The 27,309-nt window shown below is 40.3% G+C and overlaps 2 protein-coding genes across 2 annotated transcripts; both read left to right on the forward strand.

The window, feature by feature from the left end:
- The first annotated feature begins 386 nt into the window (after positions 1-386).
- On the forward strand, positions 387-2,698 carry LOC147849481 (uncharacterized). Its single transcript, XM_087337492.1, has one exon. It carries the CDS (start codon positions 422-424, stop codon positions 1,889-1,891), a length of 1,470 nt encoding a protein of 489 aa, XP_087193618.1. The 5' UTR covers positions 387-421; the 3' UTR covers positions 1,892-2,698.
- Positions 2,699-10,837: 8,139 nt separating this feature from the next.
- On the forward strand, positions 10,838-14,836 carry LOC147849482 (putative cysteine protease RD19B). The gene is made up of 4 exons (XM_087337493.1): positions 10,838-11,383; positions 12,686-12,805; positions 13,552-13,798; positions 14,243-14,836. The coding sequence occupies exons 1-4, from the start codon at positions 10,892-10,894 to the stop codon at positions 14,518-14,520; spliced, it is 1,137 nt and encodes a 378-aa protein (XP_087193619.1). The 5' UTR covers positions 10,838-10,891; the 3' UTR covers positions 14,521-14,836.
- The last annotated feature ends 12,473 nt before the right edge of the window (positions 14,837-27,309 follow it).

The following is a 27,309-nucleotide window of genomic DNA, read 5'->3' on the forward strand; positions in this document are numbered from 1 at the left end:
GATCATGGTGTGAATGGGCCCAAAAGAGGCGGTTATGGGATTTTGGGGAGCGAGACGCTGGCCGTTGGATGGACCCTCAGATCGACGGCGGGAGGAGCTTGTTTAAAGGGGGAGCGACGACGCCCGCCGTTGGATCAGGCCCAGGATCTACGGCTCAGATGGAGGCTATTTATGCCCCCCCAGGCTCCTCCTCAATAATAATGCCTTTCAATCCTGCACCCATCGTTTCCGATTTTCTTCGCGTTTTGTTTTTTGTTGTTGCTTCTTTCTGCTTTCTTCTTCTTCTTCTTCTTCTTCTTCTTCTTTTTCTTCTTCTTCATTCGCTTCTTCTGTGTATATTCTTCAGATCTCGACAACGCAGATTTCCATCGCTAGGCTCACCATTCCTTCTTGTCTTCTTTTGTCTGTTCTCTTCGAAGATATGGGACAACCTTCGCATCACAAGCCCCCCCCGCCTCGTAACCCCGTCCTTCAGGTTTCCTCAAACTGGAGAGGAAAATCTCGCCTCAGAAACCCTAACCCTAATCCTGACCTTATCCCTAACCCTAACCTTAACCCCTCCCGCCGGCTGCCGAATAATCCTTTGCGTTCTGGTTCATGGCCTTGTGAACAAGTAATCCCTGGTTCTTCCTCATCTTCGTCTTCCTTATACCAGCCACCTCGCCTCAAAGATCTGCAATTCCAGAACAAATTGAAAGCGACGCGATTCTTCACCAACAATTCGAAGCGTTTTAATAGCAGAAGGAACGTCGCAGATGGTTCTTCTTCTGCACCAAGCTTCCATGGCGCCGTAGGCTTTCCTAACTCAGAAGTAATCTCTGCTTCTGTGCATAATAACACGTATTCTGACTTGGTTCGTATTAGACCAGATGCCTACCCTAATTCAAAAGGAGTTTCAAAGAATTACTCTTCAAAAGGTGTTTCTAATTATGCTTCCAAAGCCATAGGCGTAGGTAGCGAGCTTCTCTCTCCTTCTGAGTTAATGGCGAGAGGAAATATCAACAATAGTAAGGGGAACGTTTCTCATTTCACAGGGAACGGCTCCTCAGCTTTCATGGTTTCTGGATCGAATTTTATCTCGCCTGCAGGAATGGTTATTGCACCTTCTACTAACTTTGCTACTAATGCCAATACTGATATTGTTTCTGTAAGACCTCTCAATGATGCTTCAACATCTAGCAAAGGTAAAGCTAAAGCCAAGGGAAATGGTAAAGGAAACCGCAAAGGGAATGGAAAAACTCAGTATAATAAGAGAAGAAGACCTTTCAGACGATTTGCACCTATACGTGTTTCCCAAGCTCCTGCAGCTCCTCGTAACACTACCTCGTTCTTGATGAGAGCAAGGAAATCGGGAGGAATCACATCTTTTGTTTCTCCTAGCCCTGGTATGACCCCTGCCATATATGTGCAGACACCTGTTATGTCTCCTTTCCCACAGTTCACAGGTTTAGTTGATGAAGCTAATCAAGAATGGGGGGTGAATGGATATGGATCCATGAATGGATTGATTCGGCTTCGTTCCTCAGAGATGAATGGACGGGAAGATTGTGCTGATAATGACGATACCGAAAGTGAAGTAGAACAAGATGCTCAGTCTGTGCAGAAACTTGAAGAAAGACTAGATCATGATGTGAGTAGGTTTGTATTGACGTATCCAAATGATACTGATATACAGAACCTTGGACAGAACTTGTTAGAGACGAGGATGGATGATCAAGATAGCCATATCGCACACCTTGAAGAAGAGAATTTGGATCTTAAGGAGAGGTTACATGTGATGCAACAAGAAGTGGAAGATTTGAGGAGGAGAATGCAAGTTCTGGAAGGTGTAGGTGAGGAAGAAGAAGCTGATTCTACAGGGAGAATGACTGCTGACCTTTCTTGCTTATGATTTAATACACACATATTAATACAAACTGACTGAGGTATGGTAAAGGTACCATTTTGTGTATATCTGCGGGAAGTGTGACCCTCTAGATCTCAGTATTGGTATCGGTAACGGTCCTTCACAGTAATGGTATTGGTTGCGATATCTGTAATGATTCTTCGGAGTAATGCTCTCACTAATGGCCCTTCACAGTGATGCTCACAGAAATGATACTGCTAATGGTATCAGCTAACTATCCTTGGTGACCAATTTTCTAGACTCATGGTTCTTTCACAGTAATGTCAAGCATTACTGGGAAGCTTTGGAGAGGAGATACTCTTTGCTGGTTTTTGTTTGTGCGAGGGTGTGTGTTTCCATGGCTTATTCTACCCCGCCTCTATATCTCCATTGTCTTCTTTACATCTTCGTATGCAGTTTTAGGCTATAGCTAACCTTATAGATTCTTCAGATTTCTTAAATGAATTTTTACAGGTTTAGTTTAGTGTTTTTTAGTTTCCTTTGTTCTGTAAACTTCCTTCTGCTTTCGTTAGCCATTGTGTGTACGAGAGAGCCTTTTGGAATGCGCTTGTACATATATATTATATATATGCTGAAGCTGATTTAGGAATATGTACACCCTCATATAACTTCTCATACATAACGATCCTTTCTTTTCTTTTCTTCTTCTTTTCATTTAGCCATTTAGATGTTTTAGGATGTGATAGGCATGGCCTCTCCAGCATGGTTGGTGCCTTGTTTTCCCGCACCATTTGTTGTATGCTGTACAGGTAGAAGAAGAAGAATCTTGAATCTATTGTATAACATTGTCTCTTTCCTTTGGTTGGTTTAAACTCTGACTTGAATGCATCCTTTTGTAATGTCAGCGCCAAGTTTGATTTTCATTAATTCTCTTTTGTTGGCTCAGAAACGTAAGCATTAGATAAGGTGTACATAGACATAGCATTTTCCTGCTATTGTATTGATCTATCATTTCTCATTCTGAATGTGCCTCCCATATATTTTTTCATATCAAGTAACTTTGTCACCATTCGAAGGTCATATCTTTTAGAGAAGTAACTATACATATATGCAAATAAGCGACTTCTTTTGAACTTCTCAAAACAATCACCTAAACATCCAGAAGTGTTTAGTTAATTATTTTGTGTAAAATCTTTAGAGGTAATATGCATGAACCTTAGCTCATTTGTATCCTTGCCATTCATGACCGTGGTCAAATATTTGTGCAAATAATTATGATGATTTGATTTCCTCACCATTTTTCATGGTCATTTTCTTAAAGATCAGTTTATCGCTTCATGGCCATATTCTTTTATAGTCATGATGAGATTGTTCAAGGATTCCTTATTGGAATTTAAATCATCCTCTGGTTACCTGTCATTTATTCATCATTGGATGGTTTTTTTGTTCTAATAGGAAGTTACATTCTTGTCACAGTAGGTTTCATCCTTGCTACATTGGTGATGCCTATTAAACTAGTCATATTGCATTGAAGCTGAAAATCTCAACAAGGTTTTGATTTATTAAGCTGGATTTCCTTTTGTGGTTAAACCAATAATGCTAAATAATATTCTAGTTTCAGACTTTCTCATTGCATTATCGAAATATTGAACTATAAATTTCCATGGAAAATTGTAGTCAGCTGTGTGAGGAGGTTGCAATGAGCTTGTTCCTTAATGCTGTTGTTTTCACAAATAATTTCGAGAATCAGCATATGCAACGCTTCCTTGCCATTTCTTTCCATCAAATACTTTGTTGATCTCCCCCATCTTAATGTGATCCTTATTTTAAACCAGGGTGGTTGTGTTTCAAATCTATATGACAAACATATTCTTGTAGGGAGGGTGGCCCTAGATACGGCATTTGACTCTAGGGTAGATTATAATTTATAACAATGTTTGTCAATTCGATTGGAGAGAATACATTGAGATGAGAGTACAACGAAAGTTCTTGTGATTCATTGTTTGGTTCACATGTGAGAATATTAGATTTGCAAGCTTAAAAAAGAGTGTTTTGGAGCATCACATTTGAAGGAAACATATGCTTCTAGGAATATGCTCCTTGATATATCTAGGAAGAATTAGAGATAGTTTCCTCAATTATGATGAATAAATGTACTATCTTCTGTGTTGTATGTGTTTGCATCACCACAATTTTCTATTTTCTATAAATAGACCCTTGAACAACTAGGTATGGCAATGGAATGGGGATGTTCATGACAGTCAACCCTTACTACATAAATAATGTACCCATATACAACATTTTAGAAGGTTTACCTTGCCATAAGATTTTGATTTGAGGACAAGAAGAGTTTTTTTGAAGTTTCATGATTTAATATTACCAATATTTTTATGGAAAGAGAATGTAGATCAACATTGAAGAGCAAACCAAGTGTGGGTGGAGCCAAGAAATGCCTAAAAATCATGTATATAATAGTGTGTTGATGTAGTTGATTACATATATGTTAGTTTTGGCCATGTGTTGGCATATAGTGTGAGACTAATGTAAATATAAGATGATCTAGGGAAAGACCATTTGGGCTGGCCTAGTGTGAACCCTTCAAGATTAATTGTATCTATGAGAGTCATAGTGATTGGAGGGTTGTTGGTCTTCTTTGAGTTGAAGTATCATAAAATTAAGAAATGAGTGTGAAAGAGAATTCTTGTACGAGATCTTGTACCTACTATTACAGCTAGTACATCTACCATTTTTGGCATTGTGGATTGGATTGGTGTATGTAATGTCTTGTTGTCTCTTTGAGTGCGGTTCTCTTATTCCCACTGAAGAGTCTCGATAACCTTTAAATAATTAAGGAATAATTGTGAGTTTTGTGATAGGTTAAATTGATTTCCTAATTCCTTTTCCTTTTATACAAGTGCACAAAGAGTTTTATTAAAAACTATCTTGATTACTTGAAGCTCGTAAGATCTTGACAAGCTCCTTCACCCATCTCACATACAATAGAGTATAGATGGTTAGACCCCAAAGAATGACCTCAGTTGGAAAATAACTACATGCCAAGTAAAGAAAAATGCTTGGAGGAACTATTTAGCTCTTCTGGTTGGAATTGGTGTCATCCCAAGACATTCTCATATTGATGGTGTTGCTTATGTTTCTCCCAACTTCAATTTCATCAACTTTTCTTGGGCATCATGTAGGTTCGCTTTGCGACTTCCACAACTCTCTCATTTGAAGGCCGCAACACCTTTGGAAGAAGTTGGAGGTGTGAAACCTTAATGCTTCTTTTACGCAGAAGGCCGCTTCATTGGTGGTGTCCAAGTCCTTCAAGTACTCCTTTTCCCGACATTCCATGATGTTGCACACCTATTTCACAAGTGTGGGCATAAGTGAGATAGAAAGATATGTATAGGGATATTAGTAAACATAAAGCATGAACCCTAAGCAACCTCATGTGGTCACCGATATTTAGAAATCAACAATGGTTCGATTTCATCCGATCAACGAAACTGTTGAGAATCAAGCTCAACTTGGTCTAGTGTGTGAACTCACCTTCAGAGTGAATAGACACTCTAACGGTCAAGAGTCACCATTAAGTCACCACTTTGTATTCTAGCATTTAGTATGAGTCATAGAATCATATTCTATGACACATAGCTTATGAGCTTTCACATTCCCCATGCTCCATGAGTCTTGTAGTTAATGAAGAGAAAGGGTGACTATATAAAGCACCCTCCTCCCACCTTGTATAATGTTGAGTCTTTCTCCTTTCTTAATATACTTTACTTTGCGTATTCTTTGTGTCTTACTCCTCGTCTCTCTCACTCACTCACTCACTCACTCTCATACACACACACACACACACACACACAGTTCACACCTATTCTGCTACACAAGAATCATACCCGATTCTTTACATGGTATCAGAGCGATTTGGTAGCTCCATCTAGCCCATCTGCATGTGTTGAGCTCTACGCCGACGTTCAAGAAGAACCGGCTCATCGCAGGCTATAAAGCCGATCGACGATCAACCTCCAGATTTGTCTTCTCGCTAGGTAGCGGAGCAATATCTTGGAGAAGTAAGAAGCAGCCTATTGTCGCACTTTCAAGTACGGAGGCCGAATACAAGGGCGCAACTGTAGCTGCATGTGAAGCCATATGGCTCAAGAGGATTTTGAAGGATCTGGGTGTCCCCATCAAGGATCCGACTCCCATTTACTGCGACAACATGAGCAGTATATATATCTGTCTCGGAACCCGGTGTTCCACGCACGCACAAAACATATTGAAGTGCATTATCACTTCATTCAAGAGTGCGTATAGGCCGGAGATGTTAACCTTCAACACATCAACACAAATCTCCAAACGGCCAACATCTTCACTAATGTTAGGAAATAGGTCCCTCCGGATGGGAAGTTGAGAAGAACCGTGTTGATGAGCAACTCGGCCGAGGCCAAAACCAGAAATCGTGGAGATAGCTAACCCGGAAGGCTAAACTTGTAAATAGTCGAAAGGTTATATTAGTATATAAGCACTTACGGCAATCATGTTAAATGTGCGCGTTATTGTAAAGTTACTCTGTATGAGGTTGTTGTCTCTGTGACTATGAGAGTGAACGAGCGTAGTGGAAGCGTGTGAGCTCCATAGCCGCCTGTTCGCGAAGCCGGATCTCGAGGTCGTTGCCTCTAAGATCTCTGATTGTATTCCTTTTTCTCATAGTGTTCTGTTTCGGAGTTTGTGGACTCCACGTGGTTTTTCCCAGTTCGGGTTTCCACGTCAAAATCTATGTCATTCTCAGCTTTTGTATTCTGTTTTTCTTTTCCATTAGATTGACTATTATTCCGCACAAGAGAAATCGGTTGTAGCTGGCAACGATTTTAACGTTCAACTCAAGCCTTAGGAGTCGACAAGCTATGGCAATTCATGACTGATCTCGGATTGACAATCCCTGACTTGCCAAGCTTGAGGGGGAGTACTGAAGACACTACGCAATAACGTGTGGATTCCACAACCTAGCAACGAAGCCACGAAGAGCCAATCTACCTCGTAAAGCCGCGAAGAAAGACGGAAGCCGAAGCACAGACTTTGCAACTACACCCAATGCAAGCTCGAGCACGGATTTCCGCAACTTTGCATAGATGTGAGTCGACACGGACTCTAGAACGCGAGTCGAAGCAGATTTCGGATACCATTTGAAACCGACCTGACTAGAGCTTGAGGGGGCGTTGTCATGATGTGGCGTGCTCAACAGTGGGAAAAACCGGCGAAAGAGGGGGGGGGGGGGTCAAAATGTGCATGTGCAATGTGTGTGCACACAAAGGCGATTAATTGTGCACATGAAAAAGAAAAGGGAAAGGAAAGGCCGGAAAGGATGCATGGAAGCTCGTGTAAAAAGTAAGAGAGAGGAGAGATAAAAGGTAGAGGGGAGACATGCTATAAATTTATAGAAATAGAATTATATATTATATAAGAGAGAGTTAATGGGCTAGTGGATAGTCACATTGACTTTTAGCTAGAAGTGCACGGTTCAAATCTAGTCTTATAGTGCAATGTGATTTAAGGAATCTTATTCCTTTTTCATTGAAGACAAAATTGGCGACCGCCCTTCCTTTTTTTCCTATAAAAGGAGGTCGAGGGTGGCTCATTTGAGGAAGACGTTTTGGGAGGAGGAGACTATCACCAATTTTCCTTCGGAGCTCTTCATCTTCTTATTCACCACTTCTCTTCATCTCATACCCCTTCATCCCCCCTTTGCCACGTGCTCGTCTTCTTCGCATCGGCACTCGAAGTGCTCGTGAGCTAAAGCTTCGTTGGTTTGACGTTGCGAGCCCTGTTCGTCGTTGTAAGCCCGTGTGCTCGTCGTTCAGGTGGTCATGGCTCGTTGGGATTGACATTTAGGTGGTGCTTGCGTGTTCATCTTCGCCGTGTTCGGATTTGCTCTTGTCTCTAAGGGCATTTAGTATTTATGTTTTGATTGAGCTTGTGGTTAACTATAAGTTGCCATTGTAATCAAACCCTATTTTATAAAGGGTCCTCTTGCATTGGAATCAAACACGTGTTTATTTCTTTGGCCGATATCATTCGTGTTTCTTTATTTCATTCTTTCTTTGTTCGTGTCTTCCTTGTACGTTCAGCCGTCTTGTGACGAGGAACCGTTTCGGGTTTGCCCATGCACCTCTCCTCCTCATAAAGGCGTACGAGCATTTTGTGTGTGTTTGTGTCTTCCTTGTACGTTCGATCGTCTTGTGACGAGGGACCGTTTCGGGCTTGCCCATGCACCTCTCCTCCTCATAAAGGCATACGAGCATTTGTGTGTGTGTTTGTGTCTTCCTTGTATGTTCGGCCGTCTTATGACGAGGGAGCGTTTCGGGCGTGCCCATGCACCTCTCCTCCTCATAAAGACGTACGAGCATTTGTGTGTGTGTTTGTGTCTTCCTTGTATGTTAAGTCGTCTTGTGACGAGGGACCGTTTCGGGTTTGCCCATGCACCTCTTCTCCTCATAAAGGCGTACGAGCATTTTGTGCGTGTGTTTGTGTCTTCCTTGTACGTTCAATCGTCTTGTGACAAGGGACCGTTTCGGGCTTGCCCATGCACCTCTCCTCCTCATAAAGGCGTACGAGCATTTGTGCGTGGGTTTGTGTCTTCCTTGTACGTTCGGTCGTCTTGTGACGAGGGAGCGTTTCGGGTGTGCCCATGCACCTCTCCTCCTCATAAAGACGTACGAGCATTTGTGCGTGTGTTTGTGTCTTCCTTGTACGTTCGGCCGTCTCGTGACGAGGGACCGTTTCGGGCTTGCCCATGCACCTCTCCTCCTCATAAAGGTGTACGAGCATTTCGTGCGTGTGTTTGTGTCTTCCTCGTACGTTCGGCCGTCTCGTGACGAGGGAATGTTTCGGGCGTGCCCATGCACCTCTCCTCCTCATAAAGGTGTACGAGCATTTCGTGCGTGTGTTTGTGTCTTCCTTGTACGTTCGGCCGTCTCGTGACGAGGGACCGTTTCGGGCTTGCCCATGCACCTCTCCTCCTCATAAAGGTGTACGAGCATTTCGTGCGTGTGTTTGTGTCTTCCTTGTACGTTCGGCCGTCTCGTGACGAGGGAATGTTTCGGGCGTGCCCATGCACCTCTCCTCCTCATAAAGGCATATGAGCATTTGTGCGTGTGTTTTGTGTCTTCCTCGTACGTTCGATGTCTTGTGACGAGGGAGCGTTCGAACGTACCCATGCACCTCTCCTCCTCATAAAGACGTACGGGCATTCGTGTTTGTGTTATCGTCCCCTTGTACGTTCATCTTGCGTGCTCATCCTGCTTGTACTCGTTTGATCACTTGGCTCGTGCGGTGATCTCGAAAGGTTGACGAGTCGTGATCAACGAGAGCCACCGGCCTCACAAAACAAAGGGCAACGAGACCTTGCTCGGGAAGGGGTCGGGAAGTAGTATTGTCGTAAAGCAAACCTCGGGTCTTCTCTATCCCTTGAGTACTCCCTAGTCCAAGACCCCCGTGGTCCCGCCCAAGTAACACACGCATGCGAAACTTCGCGACAGCGTGTTGAGAATCAAGCTCAACTTGGTTTAGTGTGTGAACTCACCTTCAGAGTGAATAGACACTCCAACGGTCAAGAGTCACCATTAAGTCACCACTTTGTATTCTAGCATTTAGTATGAGTCATAGAATCATATTTTATGACACATAACTTAGCTTTCACATTCCCCATGCTCCATGAGTCTTGTAGTTAATGAAGAGAGAGGGTGACTATATAAAGCACCCTCCTCCCACCTTGTATAATGTTGAGTCTTTCTCCTTTCTTAATATACTTTACTTTGCGTATTCTCTGTGTCTTACTCCTCGTCTCTCTTGCTCTCTCTGTCTCTGTCTCTGTCTCTGTCTCTCTGTCTCTCTCTCATACACACACACAATTCACACCTATTCTGCTACACAAGAATCATACCCGATTCTTTACATGTGTAAATCCTTTACTCGATACATCGGCACCACTTGATTGACGGGCTAACTACATACATCATCGCCACAAGATAACTCACCATCACCACCATAACATGATTGACTAAATATAGACTTACATTGAATAAATTACCTCCACCCAACTAAGTTACTTCATACATATAACCGCCACTGGAGATAAACCACCAATGGACTACATATATACATCACTGCCACCACTTGACTAATTGATTTGATCGACTACATTAATACATACATATAACCTTCACCAGAAACGTCATTACGACACGAATGACTCCATGATTACATATATAACCTTCATAAGAATCATCATCGTCACCACAGATAACCTTCAGTGGAAACACCATGACTTGACTAAGTGAATATATACATACATACATAACCATCACCACCACCTAGCTAGGTGGTTAGTAATTACATGAATATAACCATCACCCCACGACTCGTGGTTATTAATTAACGAGGCACAAAACCTTCATAAGATAAATCACCACCACCTGACCAGCTAAATACATAACCTTCACCACCCACATTACTTACCATCGTGCGACTGGCGGACCAATTGATTATGTACAAGTAAGCTCTCATCTGAGACATCAACGCTACTTGATTGAGGTGATTCTATACATACATACATAACATAGCCATCACCATATGCATCAGCACGGGCGCCACGACGAGAACCACCATTCGGATTGATGGATCAACTGATTGCATATATGTACATATATAACCTTCATGAGTAGTACTACCACCATAGTAAGTATCGTGATGATCATCAGGAGAAGACAATATGGTGTGTTTAAGTTAAAAGTAAAAAAGATATGAGTGAGGATTAGAGAAGAAAAAGCTATGAAAGGAATAAAAGCTAAAAGAAAGCATTGCATAATATCCAATCCATCCGATGAATAATATAATTAAGTAAATAAATAAATAATTAAATAATTAAGTAAATAATTTGGAGTGCTTTTTTTCTAGGTCTTCTTCTTCTTCTTCTTCTTCTTCTTCGCAGAAATCAGAACACAGACACGCCATCGCCATCGCCAGACCTTCTCTCTCCCAGCCATGGATTCTGTACGCCTTCCTCTCCTCCTCCTCCTTCTGCTCTCCTCTTTCTTCTTCTCCATCCATGCCTCTGCATCTGATGACACGGTCATTAAACAAGTCACCGATCCCTCGCCCCCTCTCTCAGGATTCCCGATCGATGGCTATTCCTCCTCCTCCCCTTCTTCTTCTTTGGAGTCTCTGTTCCATCGATTCATGAGCCATTTCGGGAAATCTTACAGCTCCGCGGAGGAACAATCTCACCGTTTCGGAATCTTCAAGAACAACGTCGCGAAAGCTGTGAGGATGCAGAAGCTTGATCCGTCGGCGACTCATGGGGTCACTATCTTCTCAGATCTGACAGAAGAGGAATTCTCTCGCCATCTTGGTCTGAAAGTACCTTCTTTCCTTCAGTCTGGCAACGGGAACGATGCCCCTCCTCTCCCCATTAACGATCTACCCACTGATTTCGACTGGAGAGAGCGTGGTGCTGTGACTGAAGTCAAGAACCAGGTATGGATTCTTCTTCCGTTTATTCTTTATTCTTGAAATTTGGCCCTGGGATTTCCTTTATTTTTCCTTAAAATTAATCCTACGTTATTTCCCCCAAATTACCCCAAGGGGCTTCTGTACATCCCCCTTTTAGGTTTTTATGTATTTTTTCCTCTCTTGATTGCCCCTAATCAGCACTCTTCGGGTAGCAATTGTACATAGAGAAATTATATGGTCAATCCTACTTCGTTTCTTGTTCTTTCTTTGTGTGGGCTTGCTATTTGTCCAAGGGCATGTATTGAGATAATGAAAACTTGGGAGCATTCATCGAAATAAAGACAAACTTGGGGTACTTCCCGGAAGTTTATCCTAATTAGTCTTTATGCCAGTTTTTTTTGTTCTTCTTTGGAACTTTATGCCTGTACTATTTCCTGCGGAAAAAGGGCCGGCTTGTGAAGGAGAATTATGGTGAAATCTAGTCTCTTTTGTGGTTTCTTTGAAAATTTTGTGGAGTTAAAAGTGTGAAATGGATGAATAGCAAATGCAGAGTTAATCTGTTTATAGAGGGGAATTATAATGTGGAAGTCTTCTCTGAAATATAAATCAAAGGCTAAGAGACCCAGCCGTAAGCTAGTAAAGAACACTGTATATGAAAAATGAATACAAAAAGGGAACATGATATGTCCCAAATCTGAAGTGATATATGAAGTTTTTGCCACAGAGTAGCACTTCCTGAGTAGGTATCTATGTGTAATTGTGGGTTTTCCATATTGGTCTTGTTTTGGTAATCTGAATAACCCAATTGTAGAATAAATTCTTTGCATACCCAATGTTATAACTACATAACATTAAGTTTTATTGATTCCCAAGGCATGCTCGGAAATTGACTATGCTATATGTGAGACAGGTTCCTCGAGGTCTCTTTCTGTCCTTCTTTTTCGCTCCCTTGGAAATTGACTATCCTATATGTGAGACTATGTAGTTCTATGCAAGGTAGAATATTTTGAAGTGAAATGAAAGAATCTAAGCGAGGTTGTCCATTGTTGAAGGTCAAAAGACTCCTAAGTTTTAAACATTTCCCTCATAACCCTAAAATAAAATGATACCAATAACAAGCTCTGAGTTTTAAACACTTCCACTAGAGTATACATATGTGGTATTCATGTTTTTGTAATGGAAGATTAATCTGGCACTTTCTTGAAAGACACTGGGTGACATGTAAAATGTTAAAAAATGGTAGGTTATCTGTGGTGTTTGTTTATTTTTGCTACTGATTTTTTTACAAACAGTATCATCCATGACAATCTTGTGGATACACAACAGGGTATGTGTGGTTCATGCTGGACTTTCAGCACCACAGGAGCAGTGGAGGGTGCCCATTTCCTTAAGACAGGAAAGCTCCTAAGCTTGAGCGAGCAACAACTAGTGGATTGCGACCATGAGGTACCTATTTCTCTTCTCTTTTCTTCACATCTTTTATTTCTTCCAATCTCTTCTTGATTTGTTCTCATAACTCTTTCTTGGTTTATATTACTAATTAAACTTCATTCTCTTCTTGATTTGAGTTCATAACTATTTTTAGGTTGTGCTGCTATTTCTATTTTCCTCCTTCAATCTCTTATCAACTTGAATCAAATACTATTTCTAGGTTGAATCCTAATTTGAGTTTTCCTTGGTTTTTTACCATTTTCCCACCATCCTGAATCATTCATGTATGTATGTATTTTTCTGTCTTCTTCTTTTGGTCTGAATATATATATATATGTGTGTGTGTGTGTGTGTGTGTGTGCATTTAATGATTAGAAATAGTTTAGGAATGTAATTTATACTGTTCTCTCATGTCATTTGCCATGTAATGATCTCCTTATTTTTTTGGTATTCTGAACATTGTTTTAGTCATTTAATTATTTGTACCTTTCTCTCACCACCATTATCATGCAACGATTTTCTATGGCTTATGGCTTCATTCCTCCTAACATGTAATGAGTTCCATCCTTTATTAATTTGTCTCTTTTTTGCTTGCCTCACTTTTGTGAAACCTTAGGGCAAGAATGTGAATCGTCGTTTCACTTTACTTCTATAGTATAATGGTTTTTGGTAGATTTATTCCACAGCAATGAACATGTACACATATACATATATGTATATGTAGATTTATTGATATTTATTTGGTATTTGTTTTGATGTAGTGTGATGAGCAATATGGTGATAATGCATGTGATGCCGGGTGCAATGGTGGATTGATGACCAGTGCATATAAGTACATAGAGAAATCAGGAGGTTTACAATTGGAATCAGACTATCCGTATCATGGTTCGGTGGGAGAGTGTAAGTTTGATTCATCCAAGGTAGCAGCAAAGGTTGCAAATTTCAGCACAATTCTTGTTGACGAGGACCAGATTGCCGCAAATCTTGTGAAGAATGGACCGCTTGCAAGTAAGCTTTCCATTAATATGTTGTTTTTATTTCTGAATCTCTTTGCTAGTACACTTTCTCAGAATAAGTAATACACATATACCTTTCCACATAATCAGTAGTTTGTCCTATCATATGCATGAGGAAGAATGTTCAACTGATTATAAAATAAAAAGTTCTATTACTAACTAACATTTGCATGCCATAATGTTTTTTGTTCATACCAATTATATTGGTTCTTGTTAAATTTTTCGTCAAATGTATCATCATAATTTTCATGATCTTGTATATCAACGAACAAAGGAAATCCGACCAACTACAGAAAACTAGCATTGCAAACTGTTGGTAATTTATTTGTTTTGTTGGAGTGGAAACCATATATAAATGAATACAAAAGGAGAAAAAAAAAGTTTTTATCTCTGAAATCTAAACATTGTATGTATTTTTTTTTATACTTCATTGCAGTTGGAATCAATGCGGTGTTTATGCAAACATACGTAGGTGGTGTATCTTGCCCATATATATGCAGCAAGAGGAGGTTAGACCATGGAGTCCTCTTGGTTGGCTATGGTGAGAAAGGTTTCTCTCCATCTCGCATGAAAGAGAAGCCATATTGGATTATCAAGAATTCATGGGGACCCTCTTGGGGTGAAGAAGGATATTATAAGATTTGCAGGGGTCACAATGAATGTGGAGTCAATGCCATGGTTTCTACCGTTGCTGCTGCTTCAATAATAGAATAGAATTCAGTGAGAACTGTTTCTCATTGCGTTCATTTTCTTTTCACTGTTATTAGCATCACATATTTGGCAATTATCTCACCATATATTTAACATCACATATGGTGACTATTAATTTAGCATTACATATTGTGACAACTATTTTTAGCATCACCCAAATGGGTATCCACACTAATTTTGGCATCACATATTGCGAATTAGTAGTGGAATCATGTATATAATTTGGATTGATTGTTGTATTTTCTGCTGGTTTGTACAGTAGGTGACAATATTTCTGACATTTTGTATGTCCATCAATGTTATTTGATCTTTTATGTAATATTATGCATATGTACTTCAGTAAAAACCACCATTACAACCATTTAATCCTCTCTATTAAGGTAGAGGAACATTCTCTAAAACCATCAAAAAATTTAAGTATACAGTTGAGAAAACATGCCAAAAAGTGCCACATAAAAATACCTTTCAACTTCCTAATATATGCTTTGACTCCATGTCTACCATCAAATATGAAAGGATTACATAATTTCCAATTCAATTATGTTCTCTCTGTCTCTGTCTCTCTCTCTCTCTCTCTCTCTCTCTCTCTCTCTCTCTCTCTATTCAAGAATACATTGTGGCATTGTCATCACTCTTAAGCATTGTTTCTTCAAATCTATTGTATTCTTGTTCCCTCTTTTTGTGTTTTTTGTAATTTTTACCAACAAAGGAACAAATCACTAAGGTATGTTAGTGTGCCTATATTTTATATTCTAAAACTAGAATTTGAGATGGTCATTTTGAGTACTTGCATGTGCTTAAATCAAACATATAAGGTAACATATATGAGCAAGAAAACCTAAAGTAGAATTGGGATATTGAACTAAACATTGCTTATAGAAATTTGATATAGCATCCAACATGGCTTGAAGGGCATCAAAGGTTTTTGATGAGGTGTTGGAACATCTTCGTGGAAGGTCACATTCCTTGTCCATTGAAACAATTGCACGTTTGCAACCATTTGTGTGTTTTTACAAGAAACAATGATGAAATTGCAAAATAGAGTTCATCCTTGTAATGAGAGGGAATGATGCTTCAACATGCAATGGATTTGCAATAAATGGAGGTAAAATATTTGAAAGAGTTACATGCTATGAACAAAATAGCATTGCAAATCCAAGATACTCTTGAGACAAAGGCCAAAATGACAATCTTAGAAGCCCAAAAAGAATCACTGATCAAAGTAACTGTTGAGATGAAATCTAACCTTGAGGCGAATGCGTACCCCAATCTATTTCTAAGAATGTGTTAGATGCCAAAGAGCTATATGAAAGAGAGAAACAAACGCAAAATATTGTTATTAGAGAGATACAAGAACAACAATCAAACAATGCACTCTCCCTTGCTGGGAACATCACAAAACTCTTTGAAGATTGTTTTGCTATGTGTGATATTATGATATATAGAGCAAATAGAATTGGTCAGAAGCAATAAGAAAGAGGATCATCTTGAGCTATTGTTTGCATAATCTTAAACGATAGGAAAAGAGGTTTCATCTTAGATAGTAACAAGGTGTATCTAAAAGGTACAAACTTATTTGTATCAAATTAAACCCTAATGGAGCAAGAATGATGAAGGCAAGCCTATGCAACTAGAAAGGGAACTAATCATGCATGGCAAGTGATGACCTATACAACTTCCTCAAGTTTGAAATTCATGTTTTGGAATTGTAGAGAATAAATGTGGAATAAAGGCTTGGGAATAAGTGATGTAGCTCGTGATGTAGATATGATATTTCCCAGTGATACTTGAGAACATGAAGCTAACTGTATACCTAATGTTGATGGCTACATTATTAAATGTATATGGCCCCGCACTAAAGTATGATGAATACAAAAGATATATGTGGGTTGAAGTAACATTATGTGAAGACTAACTCTATATGGCATGTTGTTACATTCCTTATAGAGAACACAACTACTATAATTTGTGGTTGAGTTAGATCATGATGATCCATTTATTTATGTATGTGATGACATTCTTATATATTAGATGAATGGAAAAGTGTTGTTTGTGGGAGATTAAATGTTAGAGTTGGAGCTGATCAAAATGCGAAAGTTGATAATACTGCAACAGTGTCATATTTGATGCATCCCTCAAAAGACTGTATTATGTCAAGTTATGGTGGGCTTCTTATACACAGGCTTAAATGCACAAATATATATTTTTTATCAATGGTACCCATGTGCTTCTAATGACAAAAGTTTTGACATGTCTTTGAGCTTCCGGAGGTGTAGTTGATTATGTTTTCGTTAAAGAATGTGATGCATCAATTGTGGATTGACCAATGCATTAGAGTACATTATGTGATCTCACAATGCAAAAACTAATCTATATGCAAATACGGTTTAGGGTTATGTCATGAACCCCTCCCTTAGTAAATACGTTAAAATAAACTGGGAGCAATTGAAGGATGTCATTCTCAAAGTAGGGTATTAATATTTTAGTGCATGTGTAGGTGGGTATTGGGTGCTTAGTTCCCCATGTAATGTTTGGCATGATGAAGAATGCAAGGCTCATCTCAAAATGTTCAAGCTTGCAAAAGATAAAAATTAGAAATCCCTAATATTGTATTAATATTGAAGAATGGTGAGGAGGCAGAAGAGGCATATCATTAAATGCAAGAGAAGAAGAAAAAGAAATTGTTTAAACTCCAACCAAGGTTATCATGGAGACAAGTCAAGCGGAAAAAGGAAGTTATAATTGGTGAATTCACCAATATTTATGTAAGCTTTATGTGCTTGATGCCTATTACAACGAGTATTGAAACACTATATGAGGCATGTGTATCTATTGAATATGTTAATAGAGAGGCGAAAAGGATGTCTAATGGCAAAGCAACAAATGCAACTTTAATTGCAAGTGAGCTCTTTAAATGGACAAGACCACAAACTTATCATTCGAAACCATAACATGTCAAGCCATCAAGGAAGGTTTCCCAGAAGATAGGTGTTAGAATTGGATTTGTTGAGAATCAAACTCAACTTCCCGTGTGTGGGAACACACTCTAGGATACTCAAGTGTGTGACCACCCCACCTCCTTGTATAGTAACTAGTGTGTCATAGAAGTTAATATCCTATGACACATTCTTTAAGTAGTTAAGACCCGACCTCTTTCCCAAGAGGTGACTCTTGTGAGAGAACCTAGAGAGAAGGTGACTACATAAGCACCTTCTCCTTCTCTTTGTAGTAGTTGGCTCAATCTTGCTCCTTGTTAATACAATTTTTCTGTTTTTCTGTAACTCTTGAGTTCTCTCTCACTCACTCACTCTCTCTCCACACATACACACACACCCCTTCCAATGCACAAAATCATCATCGATTCTTTACATGGTATTAGAGCGCTTAGTAGCTTGATCCAAGCCCATCGCCTTTACGTGTGTTGTGCCCAAGCCCACGCTCGGAAAGAATTGATTGATCGTTTTAGCAACAATCTACACAGTTCATATCAAAGAGAAGAAGAAGCTCGACATGAACACTCAGATGGGAAGCACTCTTCCTACCAATAGAAACAACTTTGCATCTTGGGAGTACAAGATCCACCAATACCTTGTCGGCCAAGGCTATTGGAGTTATGTCGAAGGAGCAAACGAAAATCAACCCAACCCAACACATGCCAACTACCCAGCTTGGGAGCAAGCAGTGAGTCGTGTGTTGTACTGCCTTGCATCATGTGTCCATGATCACATGCTTGGCTACATCTGAGAGGCCAAAACGCCGAAGTTGGCATGGGGGAACCTCAAGAAGATCTTCACAGCCAACACGATCGCAAGAAAGCTTCAACTCCGTCAAGAGTTGAACGATATACAATAGAGGGACATGTCAATCGACAACTACACCTTGATGATCAAGGAACTATGCGATGACCTCGGGTCGATCAATGTTAGCATTGACGATGATGAAGTGGTGCAGATTTGCCTCGGAGGCTTAACACCTCGGTTCGGAGCCATTTTGTTGGTAGTCCTCGTGAGGGAGAATCCTCCCTCCGTCAATCCCCAATCGATGCTATTGGTCGAGGAGAATCATGTTCGAACAAAAAGCAATGCGCAAGAAGGACACTTGCGCTATTCGAACTTCAATGGAGGAAGAGGACAAGGTCGTGGAAGAAAGGTTGATTCAACCAAGGCCGACACAACCAAGAGCAACCCTGAGAACATAACTTCTACTACCGACAAGATGTTTCGAACGCGCGAGGTGGAGCGTCCGGAAGAAGGGGGAGCAATCATGCCGAACCGAGCTGACAAAACAATTCCACCCAGTGTAGATATTGTGGTAAATTCGGTCACTATGAGGCAGAGTGTCGGAAAAAAAAGAGTGAGTTCGCCTCCACAAGCCGACAACTCACCAACTACACCTCAAACTCCAACTACGACAATCGTGGTGGAATGTTGATGATGTGACACAGAGCGAATTCGATGACGACATCATGTCTGACAGCCACCTCCAACTCGGAAAATGTATGGTTTGTCAATTCGGGTGTATCCAATCACATGACATCTCATGAAGATTGGTTTCGAGAGCTACGAAAGCCTGAACGGGAATCATACCTACATTCGGCATGTGGAAACTAGGGATGACACAATTCACCCCATTTGGCATGTCGGAAATGTCCCGTTCGGCAAAGAAGGGAATCTGACCTACATCAAGAACGTCTTGCATGTTCCAACTATAACAAAGAACCTGGTCTCGGTCGGTTAGATCGTGGAACAAGGCATGCAAGTTCAATTCAACGATAGTGGCTGCTTCATCAAAAAGGAAGGCCGAATTATTGCTCGCAATCGAAGAGAAGACCAAATGTTCATTCTCAATTCTCACGAGATGAAATTGACAATGTATGCCAAGGGCCGAAAGGCCGACACTGACGTAGAGTTGTGGCACAAACGAATTGGCCCCATTAACCTCCAAAAGCTCAAAGGAATGCAATCGAAAGGAGTCTTCATCAGACTTCCGGCTTTTACCGAAAAGGAGAGTACAAGCGCATGTGAAGGCTACCAGTTCAACAAACAACATCGTCAACCATTCCCGAAAGAGAGGAACGTGAGCAAAGGGATCCTGGATGTAATACATTCAAATGTGTGGGGACCAGCCCAAACAACAACATTTAGTGGTTGCCAATATTATGTGATGTTCATCGACAATTTCTCGAGGCGTATACCTGGATCTACCCCATGTCCCAGAAGAGTGAAGTGTTCTCGCACTTCCAGAAATTCAAGAACAAAGTCGAAAAGGAAACCAATCGTCATGTACGATGCCTTCAATTGGACGGGGGCAAAGAGTACTTCTCCGACGCCTTTACAACATACCTTCGACAAGAGGAAATCCAGCAAGACTTTACATGCCAACACACAACTCAGCATAACGGAGTAGTTGAACACAAGAACCAGCACATACTCGAGGTGGCAAGGGCAATGATAGACGAGAAACATATTGGGTTGAAGCGGCAAATACGGCCTTTATCTGATGAATCGTTGCACAACATCAGGAGTACACGATCTTACCCCCCATGAGAGGTTCTATGAAAAGAAACTGGATCTATCCCACGTCAGGATATTCGGTTCAATAGCACATGTATATATTCCCGACGAGAAGCGGCAGAAGCTTAATCCCAAGACGGAGAAATGTATACTCGTAGGGTACTCACTTGAGCAAAAAGGGTATAAGTGCTTCAACCCTTCCACCAAGAAGGTACGAGTGAGTAGGGATGTCGTATTCGACGAGTCGGCATCCTGGTATATAGTCGAATCAGCCCCATCCGACACAGTCGAAACCGAGTTTGACACATGCGGATGAGGATGATCGATCGAGTTTCACATCAGAGGAAAGTCCAATCTCAACCAGGTTGAGTAGACCACAAGAGCCTCCGAGCAACCAAAGCACGTCGCGGCCGAGTCGGAAAGGCCAAAATGCTTGAGTACGAAGACTCAAATACAAAACAAATCGGACCACTCACCCAATAGTGAGCATGGTGGACTAGATGTGCCATCATGAGGACACCAAGAGAACCACGTCGCTCCACCTGAGAGAAGAAGGTAGTCAGCCGATTCGGCTACAATGACTACATGGCATATCATTATGCATTCATGATGAAGGTGGCGACAATCCAAGAGCCGGAAACCTTTTCCGAAGCTGTTAAATACCCACGATGGGTTGAAGTGAGGAATGAGGAGATGCAAGCCCTCTCTTGAAACGCAACATGGGATCTCGTCCCCTCTTCACACCGGTTACCCGTAGGAGTTGTACGGGGCGGTATAAGGGTAAAACACGTTAAAGGGGTTGTTTGGCATGTGTAATGTATATGAGTGTGAGGATGAGTATGTGTGAGCACATGCACAATTATGTGCATGTGACAAGAATGTAACGGTCTCTTTTTGTAACAGACATATTATTTACCGTTACATTATGTATTATATAAACACCTTATGGGGCATGTAATGAAGATAGTTTTGTCCCCTTTCATTTGGTGTCATTTCCTATTTGTCTTTCTCTTTTGCTCTCTCTCTAACTTAACCCCCTTGGGAGGGGGTGAAGCCATTCTAGGTTTCACCCCCCACCCATCAACAACACCATCAATAGGCAATCGGATGTCAATGGATATACAAGATGAAGCACAATGCCGATGGCACCATCAATAGGTATAAGGCTCGGCTTGTTGCCAAAGGGTATGCACAGACCCATGGGGTTGATTACGAAGATGGCAAAGATTACTACAATTCGAACTGTGATCACGCTTGCAGCAGCAAGAGGGTGGCACCTCCACCAAATGGACGTGAAGAACACCTTCCTCGAACGCGAGTTAGAAGAGGTGTACATGATATAACCGCTGGATTCGGGTCAACCATGCATCCGACTGTTGTCTGCCAACTCAAAAAGCCTCTCTACGGTCTCAAGCAGGCACCGAGAGCATGATTTTTGAAGATAACACAATATCTTCACTAAATCAGCTTTCGAATGTCCAAGTTCGACAATTCTCTGTTCATCCCGAACGACTCCAGAGGACAACTATTTATCATAATTTATGTGGACGACCTGGTGATTGGAGGAGAACACTTCGGGGACATCGAACATACCAAAAGGCCACTCTCCATCATATTTAAAATGACTAATATGAAGGAGCTCCATTGCCTTCTAGGAATAGAAGTAATTCGGACCCCCGATGGCATCATCATCTCCCAATGACATTATATCCTTGATCTTCTCTTCAAGTTTGGGATGACAAAGTGTAAGCTCGTCACTACCCCTCTCGATCGCAACCTAAAGCTAGATGCCGACTCCGGCACATGAGAGTGTGAGTTGACACTCTATCGACAGCTAGTCGGAAGCCTCACCTACCTCACAATTACCTGACCCAGCCTAAGTTACCCGATCAACCTCCTTATCCGGTTCATGCAAACTTGCGAGACATCCATACTGACTGTGTCAAGCGAGTGCTCAAGTATGTGAGTGGAACCATGGATTTCGGCATCCTCTACAAATCGGCCACACTAATACAACTCGAAGGGTACATAACTGCTAACTGGGCCTTCTGCAAAGCTAACAGATGATCAACCTCAGGGTTAGCCTTCTCCCTCAATAGTGGAGCCATCTCCTGGAGCAGCAAAAAGCAGCCGACAGTCGCACTGTTGAGCACAAAGGCTGAATACAGGGGCACGGTAGTTGTCGCCTTTGAAGTTGTTTGGTTGAAATGAATATTGAAGGATCTGGGCATTCCCATATCATATATGATTATCCTCTACTGCGACAATATGAGCAATGTTCACCTAGATTGGAACCCAGTTTTCCACGCTCGGACCAAGCACATCGAAATGCACTATCACTTCATCCGAGAACGTGTTCTGGCCGAGGATGTCGACCTGCAACAGGCCTGCAACACATCAACACGAACCTGTAGATGGCTGAAATCATCACCAGGGCCTTGGGAGTAGACAAGTTGCAGTAGTTCACGACGAACCTAGGTCTTTCGACTATAAACCAGTCGCGCTTGAGGGGGAGTAAGGAGCACCAGGAGTGAACCGGCCATTCGATGCCGAAGCCGTAGTCGACTCAAAGCCGACCCAAAGACCAGTCTGAACCAACCACCCACCGATCGGAAGTTGTGTTTGAAGGGGTGTGTTGAGAATCAAACTCAACTTCCCATGTGTGGGAACACACGCTAGGATACTCAAGTGTGTGACCACCCCACCTCCTTGTATAGTAACTAGTGTGGCATAGAAGTTAATATCCTATGACACATATTCTTTAAGTAGTTAAGACTCGAACTCTTTCCCAAGAGGCGACTCTAGTGAGAGAACCTAGAGAGAAGGTGACTACATAAGCACCTTCTCCTTCTCTTTGTAGTAGATGGCTCATTCTTGCTCCTTGTTAATACAGTTTTACTATTTTTCTGTAACTCTTGAGTTCTCTCTCTCTCTCTCCACACACACACACACAATTCTTCCGTTGCACAGAATCATCACCAATTCTTTACAAGATTAAACCAATCCATAAAGGAGGAGATAACAATTTGGTACACAACTATCGAACTAGCATGGTTAGTTCAATTATGTCCAAGTTATATATCATTATTATGGAGCAAATGATTAGCTCATGGGTTGCACATCATCACAAACAAGATCTTGGTCAAGCAGGCTTTAGACCAAAATATTCAATTATAGATCATTTGGTTACACTAAGAGTTATCATTGAAGAAAGTGGTTTTCAAGGGGAAACGTTATATTGTTGTTTTGTGGGCTTCAAGAAAGCCTTTGACACCATATCAACAAGTGAGCTTTGCTCAAGAATGATAGACATCACAATACCATTAGAGTATAGAGCAACTATAGCACGATCATATGAGCAAGTTAGTGCCAACTTGAAATGAATTGTGGTTTCTCAAAGTACTTCTTGAGCACATGGGGATCAACCAAGGGTGCCCTCTCTCGTCCACATTTTGCAATACTTAGCTGATGTATCGGACATATTTTGTCCAATAAGTGGGCAAACAATTAATGTGGACAAAACAAAAATAATAGCAATAAAGACAATACAACCAAGACACTACGCAAGATTTCAAAATTATGGCCCTAATATTGCAGAGAATATCAAAAGCACCCTCATAGATTGAGAATTATCACTACACACCCTTAATGAAAAGTAAACATGTTAAATTACGTTAATTTATGAAATGTAGCATATATAATAATATTTCCCAAAATACTAAATAATATAATTCAACTTAACACGTACATAATATTAGAACATGTGCTCAAAAAACATCTAAATTCACTTCAAAAAGACAAACGATTTTGTATAAAGAACAATGTCAAATGTTATTTGGTTGCACTTTTTTTTTCCAAAAAAAACACTACTTCGCATTAGTTAGCAAACAAAGTACATTAAATTTCAGCAAAACTCAAGTTGGTCTTCTCACCAAAGTGATCATAGTTCGCACCCCCTCATTTACAACAAAAGTATCCCATCAACTCTTTTAACATGGTAACTACCTTGTAACACAACCATACATATTTACAACTCCTGGTCACTAATGGGAAGCCATTGGTGGAAATAGCCATATGGGTGCTTGGTAGTTCCATTTAGGCCATGATGATGATCTGACCACCATAGGAGAACTGCCCCATTTCAGTAGAAACTTTGACCGAGCTCTTTCTGCTTCATCTGATTCCCCCTAAATCGTATTGTATCGTCCTTGCAGCCAAGATACCAAGTCGAACCATATGTTTAACAACACCTCACTACTTGGGAGCTTGTGTTGTTGAAAACAAACTTACAACGACGGGTCCAAATGTGCCAGACCATTAAGCAAGCCACCATCATCCATATCTCCTCAAAAAATTCAAAGTTTGTGCCAAGTCAAACTCCAACACATTGAAACACATTGCCACCCTGCACTATAAATCCATGATCATGGGGGTTTAACTGTTCCGCCCAACCTTCCCCTGTTAACTTCAGTCCCTGGAAGGACCCCCATACAACTCTCCCATTCACTCCGCATGTTGCCACGAACGTGAGACTTCTACCCCAAATGCTAATCGCCTCTGCGCAATTCAAAAAATAGTGAGGAATTGATTCCAAAGAGAGTCCACATATCTTGCAACTAGCCTCCTCACCATGACACCTCAACCACTCCCCCACAAGTACCACCTTAGCCATAAGGTGGATTCTTTGGTTGTGGCAATTCAAAAAACAGTGAGGAATTGATTCCAAAGAGTGTCCCCATATCTTGCAACTAGCCTCCTCACCACGACACCTCAACCACTCCCCCACAGGTACCACCTTATGGCTAAGAAGCCACAACCAAAGCTTTATTTTTTCTGGCATATCAAACGCCCATAGTCTCCTCCAAAACGACTTCAACAAGTCACCAGATATGCCCTTATCCCTCCAACTATTGCGAGTTTGCGCAACGCCCATTGATTTGGTTATTTGCTTACACTTAGTTGGTGTATTCCATTGTTTTTGTCTTTATCTTTCATTGGACCAATTGAGATTTTCTTTACTATATGATAAAACTTGTAAACATATATTGTTGTGGGTCCAATTTCAATGGAAATACATGTGGAGAGCAAAAACTATAAGATTTATGAATAAGGGTATTGTTTTTGTTAACTAATTTTTTCTGACACGTAAGTTCACTATCACACACAAAAAACATGCAAATATAATAATATCTTAATAGATGTCATTATCTAGGCCTTAATATATGTATGAAATTATGTATTATGTTTATCTTGAGTGCACATCATTGCCACCAAAAGCATCTAATTCAATATATGTGCTACTTCTTGTTCCACTTTTTTTTTTCCAAAATTTCTTGTTCCACATTGTATTTGCCTCATTAACACAAGATGAAAGAAGTTACATGTCATTTGAGAAAATGGAAATTGATATATAACATTGTGTATAGTAACCAGAGAGAATATCTTTCGTGTAACATTAGTTTTTCATCAATGTAGACCCCAAGTAGCAAATATATGAGTCATTGCAGCACTCGATGCCACAACAACAACTAATCATACACATGACCATTGTACCAAAACATGTTTGGGAAGGCCAACTTCCCATTTGCAACTTACAAATAGAACAATTGTCATAACTCTCAAACATAAAATATTAACATTTTATATTCCATTTGAAAGTTTTTCCTTCTAGAAAATGAGCTACTTTCCCATTAGTTAGGAGAGATTTTTACAAAAAGACTATACAAGATAGCTTATATATAAAGACTATTCCATTTTAAAGTATTGTTTGTGAAGATGTACATGTTGAACTTTCCAAATATCTTAACCCTAACTAGAAGCAAAGCATCACGAATTGAATTTCTTAGAGCTAGCAAGGAAGCACAAAGCAAAGAGCTTGTGGCCATGAAATTTATGAGTAAAACAGTAAACTAGAAGTTTAAATATTGTTTTCTTAATATCATACTTGGTGGCCATTAGAAACTTCATTTAGGAACAATTGCATAACCCAATCTTGAGCAAAGCATGTGAAGCTAATCATGTGTCACGTTACTCTCAATTGAGAATTAATAAAGAAAAAAGGACTTTGTGAAGTTGATGTTGTGTAACATTGCTTTCAATTGAGAAATAATAAAAATTAAGGGGACAATGTAGTTGCCTAATCCAAAGAAATGGGAATATTAATTCATATAACCTTTACTAATGGACGATTATTAATCTTTCTTCTACAAAAGGGAAGGATAGTTTTATAACATCTTGTGAATAGAGCTTACCTTACACTCAAACAAGTACTCTCATTGGGGAATCCTTTGCTTGGCCAATCCAACTAGTAAACATTTGTATATTTTTGAATCCATTTATAGTCTTCATCAGCATCCAACATATAAAAACAGTAGATATCTTAGCTATCAATTAGTACTCCCTCCTTGGTTGCCAATGGTGCAATTTCATGGGGCATCCTTTCATGGTTCAATATTAAGATAATAGTACCCATAAATACATAGCAATTTCTTGTAAGAAATCACAAAACATGAATCAAAGATCAAATGTAGTTTCTAATATAAACATAATGACTAGCCATCTTATTCAAAATCTGCATACTAGAACCTCATGACATGTCTCAACATAAGCATGGAAAACATGGTTTCCATGTTGAGTTTTACAAAAGAACTCGTAGTGTTCAAGGCAATAAAAATCTCAAAACTTTCTATTACTCTTTATGGAAAAGAATGATCTTCCCAAAACCATTCCCCATTTATTCTACGCAATTTAAAGAATTGAGTACAACTCAAGTTTCTCAATTGTTTACCATCTATTTTGTACATCTCGGGAAAAAGTCGTATTCTTGCAATAGATTTCCTAAAAGACTACAATTATTTTTAGTGATGTTCTAAAAACTTGCATTCCCATTAGTATAACAATGATACTCGAGGTCAAGACTAGGAGGAGATATATCTAAACTATTAATGGATTTTGTTCAGTTTTTCTAAAAGTACATGTGAAATATATTACAAGACTTTACTTATAATAGCACACTAAGGGTCCCTCTTTTGCAAACAAAGTCCACAACATCAAATGCAACAACTGATGAGGCACATGTCCTACGAAACCACAATCTTTATTTGCAATTATAGAATTGCTGAAATGTGCATGTAAAAAGATAGGTAAGGTGAGGATTCATAAAGGGGCAAGTTGATTGGACATACTTAAAGCATGTGAGGGTTCTTTTATTTAAGCACGGATTGGAGATGAGGATGGATGTGGCCATGATGTACAAACACTAAGCCATGTAATGTGTGCC

Source organism: Azolla caroliniana, unplaced genomic scaffold (assembly GCF_043228905.1).
Source record: "Azolla caroliniana isolate FFs.n. ecotype wild unplaced genomic scaffold, voAzoCaro1.0.p SCAF_49, whole genome shotgun sequence".
Taxonomy (NCBI): domain Eukaryota; kingdom Viridiplantae; phylum Streptophyta; class Polypodiopsida; order Salviniales; family Salviniaceae; genus Azolla; species Azolla caroliniana.

Coding starts and splice junctions, on each gene's coding strand:
- LOC147849482 (XM_087337493.1), top strand. CDS start 10,892: ATGGATTCTGTACGCCTTCCTCTCCTCCTCCTCCTTCTGCTCTCCTCT. Junction 11,384..12,685: donor TGACTGAAGTCAAGAACCAG/GTATGGATTCTT, acceptor GATACACAACAG/GGTATGTGTGGTTCATGCTG. Junction 13,799..14,242: donor GAAGAATGGACCGCTTGCAA/GTAAGCTTTCCA, acceptor ACTTCATTGCAG/TTGGAATCAATGCGGTGTTT.
- LOC147849481 (XM_087337492.1), top strand. CDS start 422: ATGGGACAACCTTCGCATCACAAGCCCCCCCCGCCTCGTAACCCCGTC.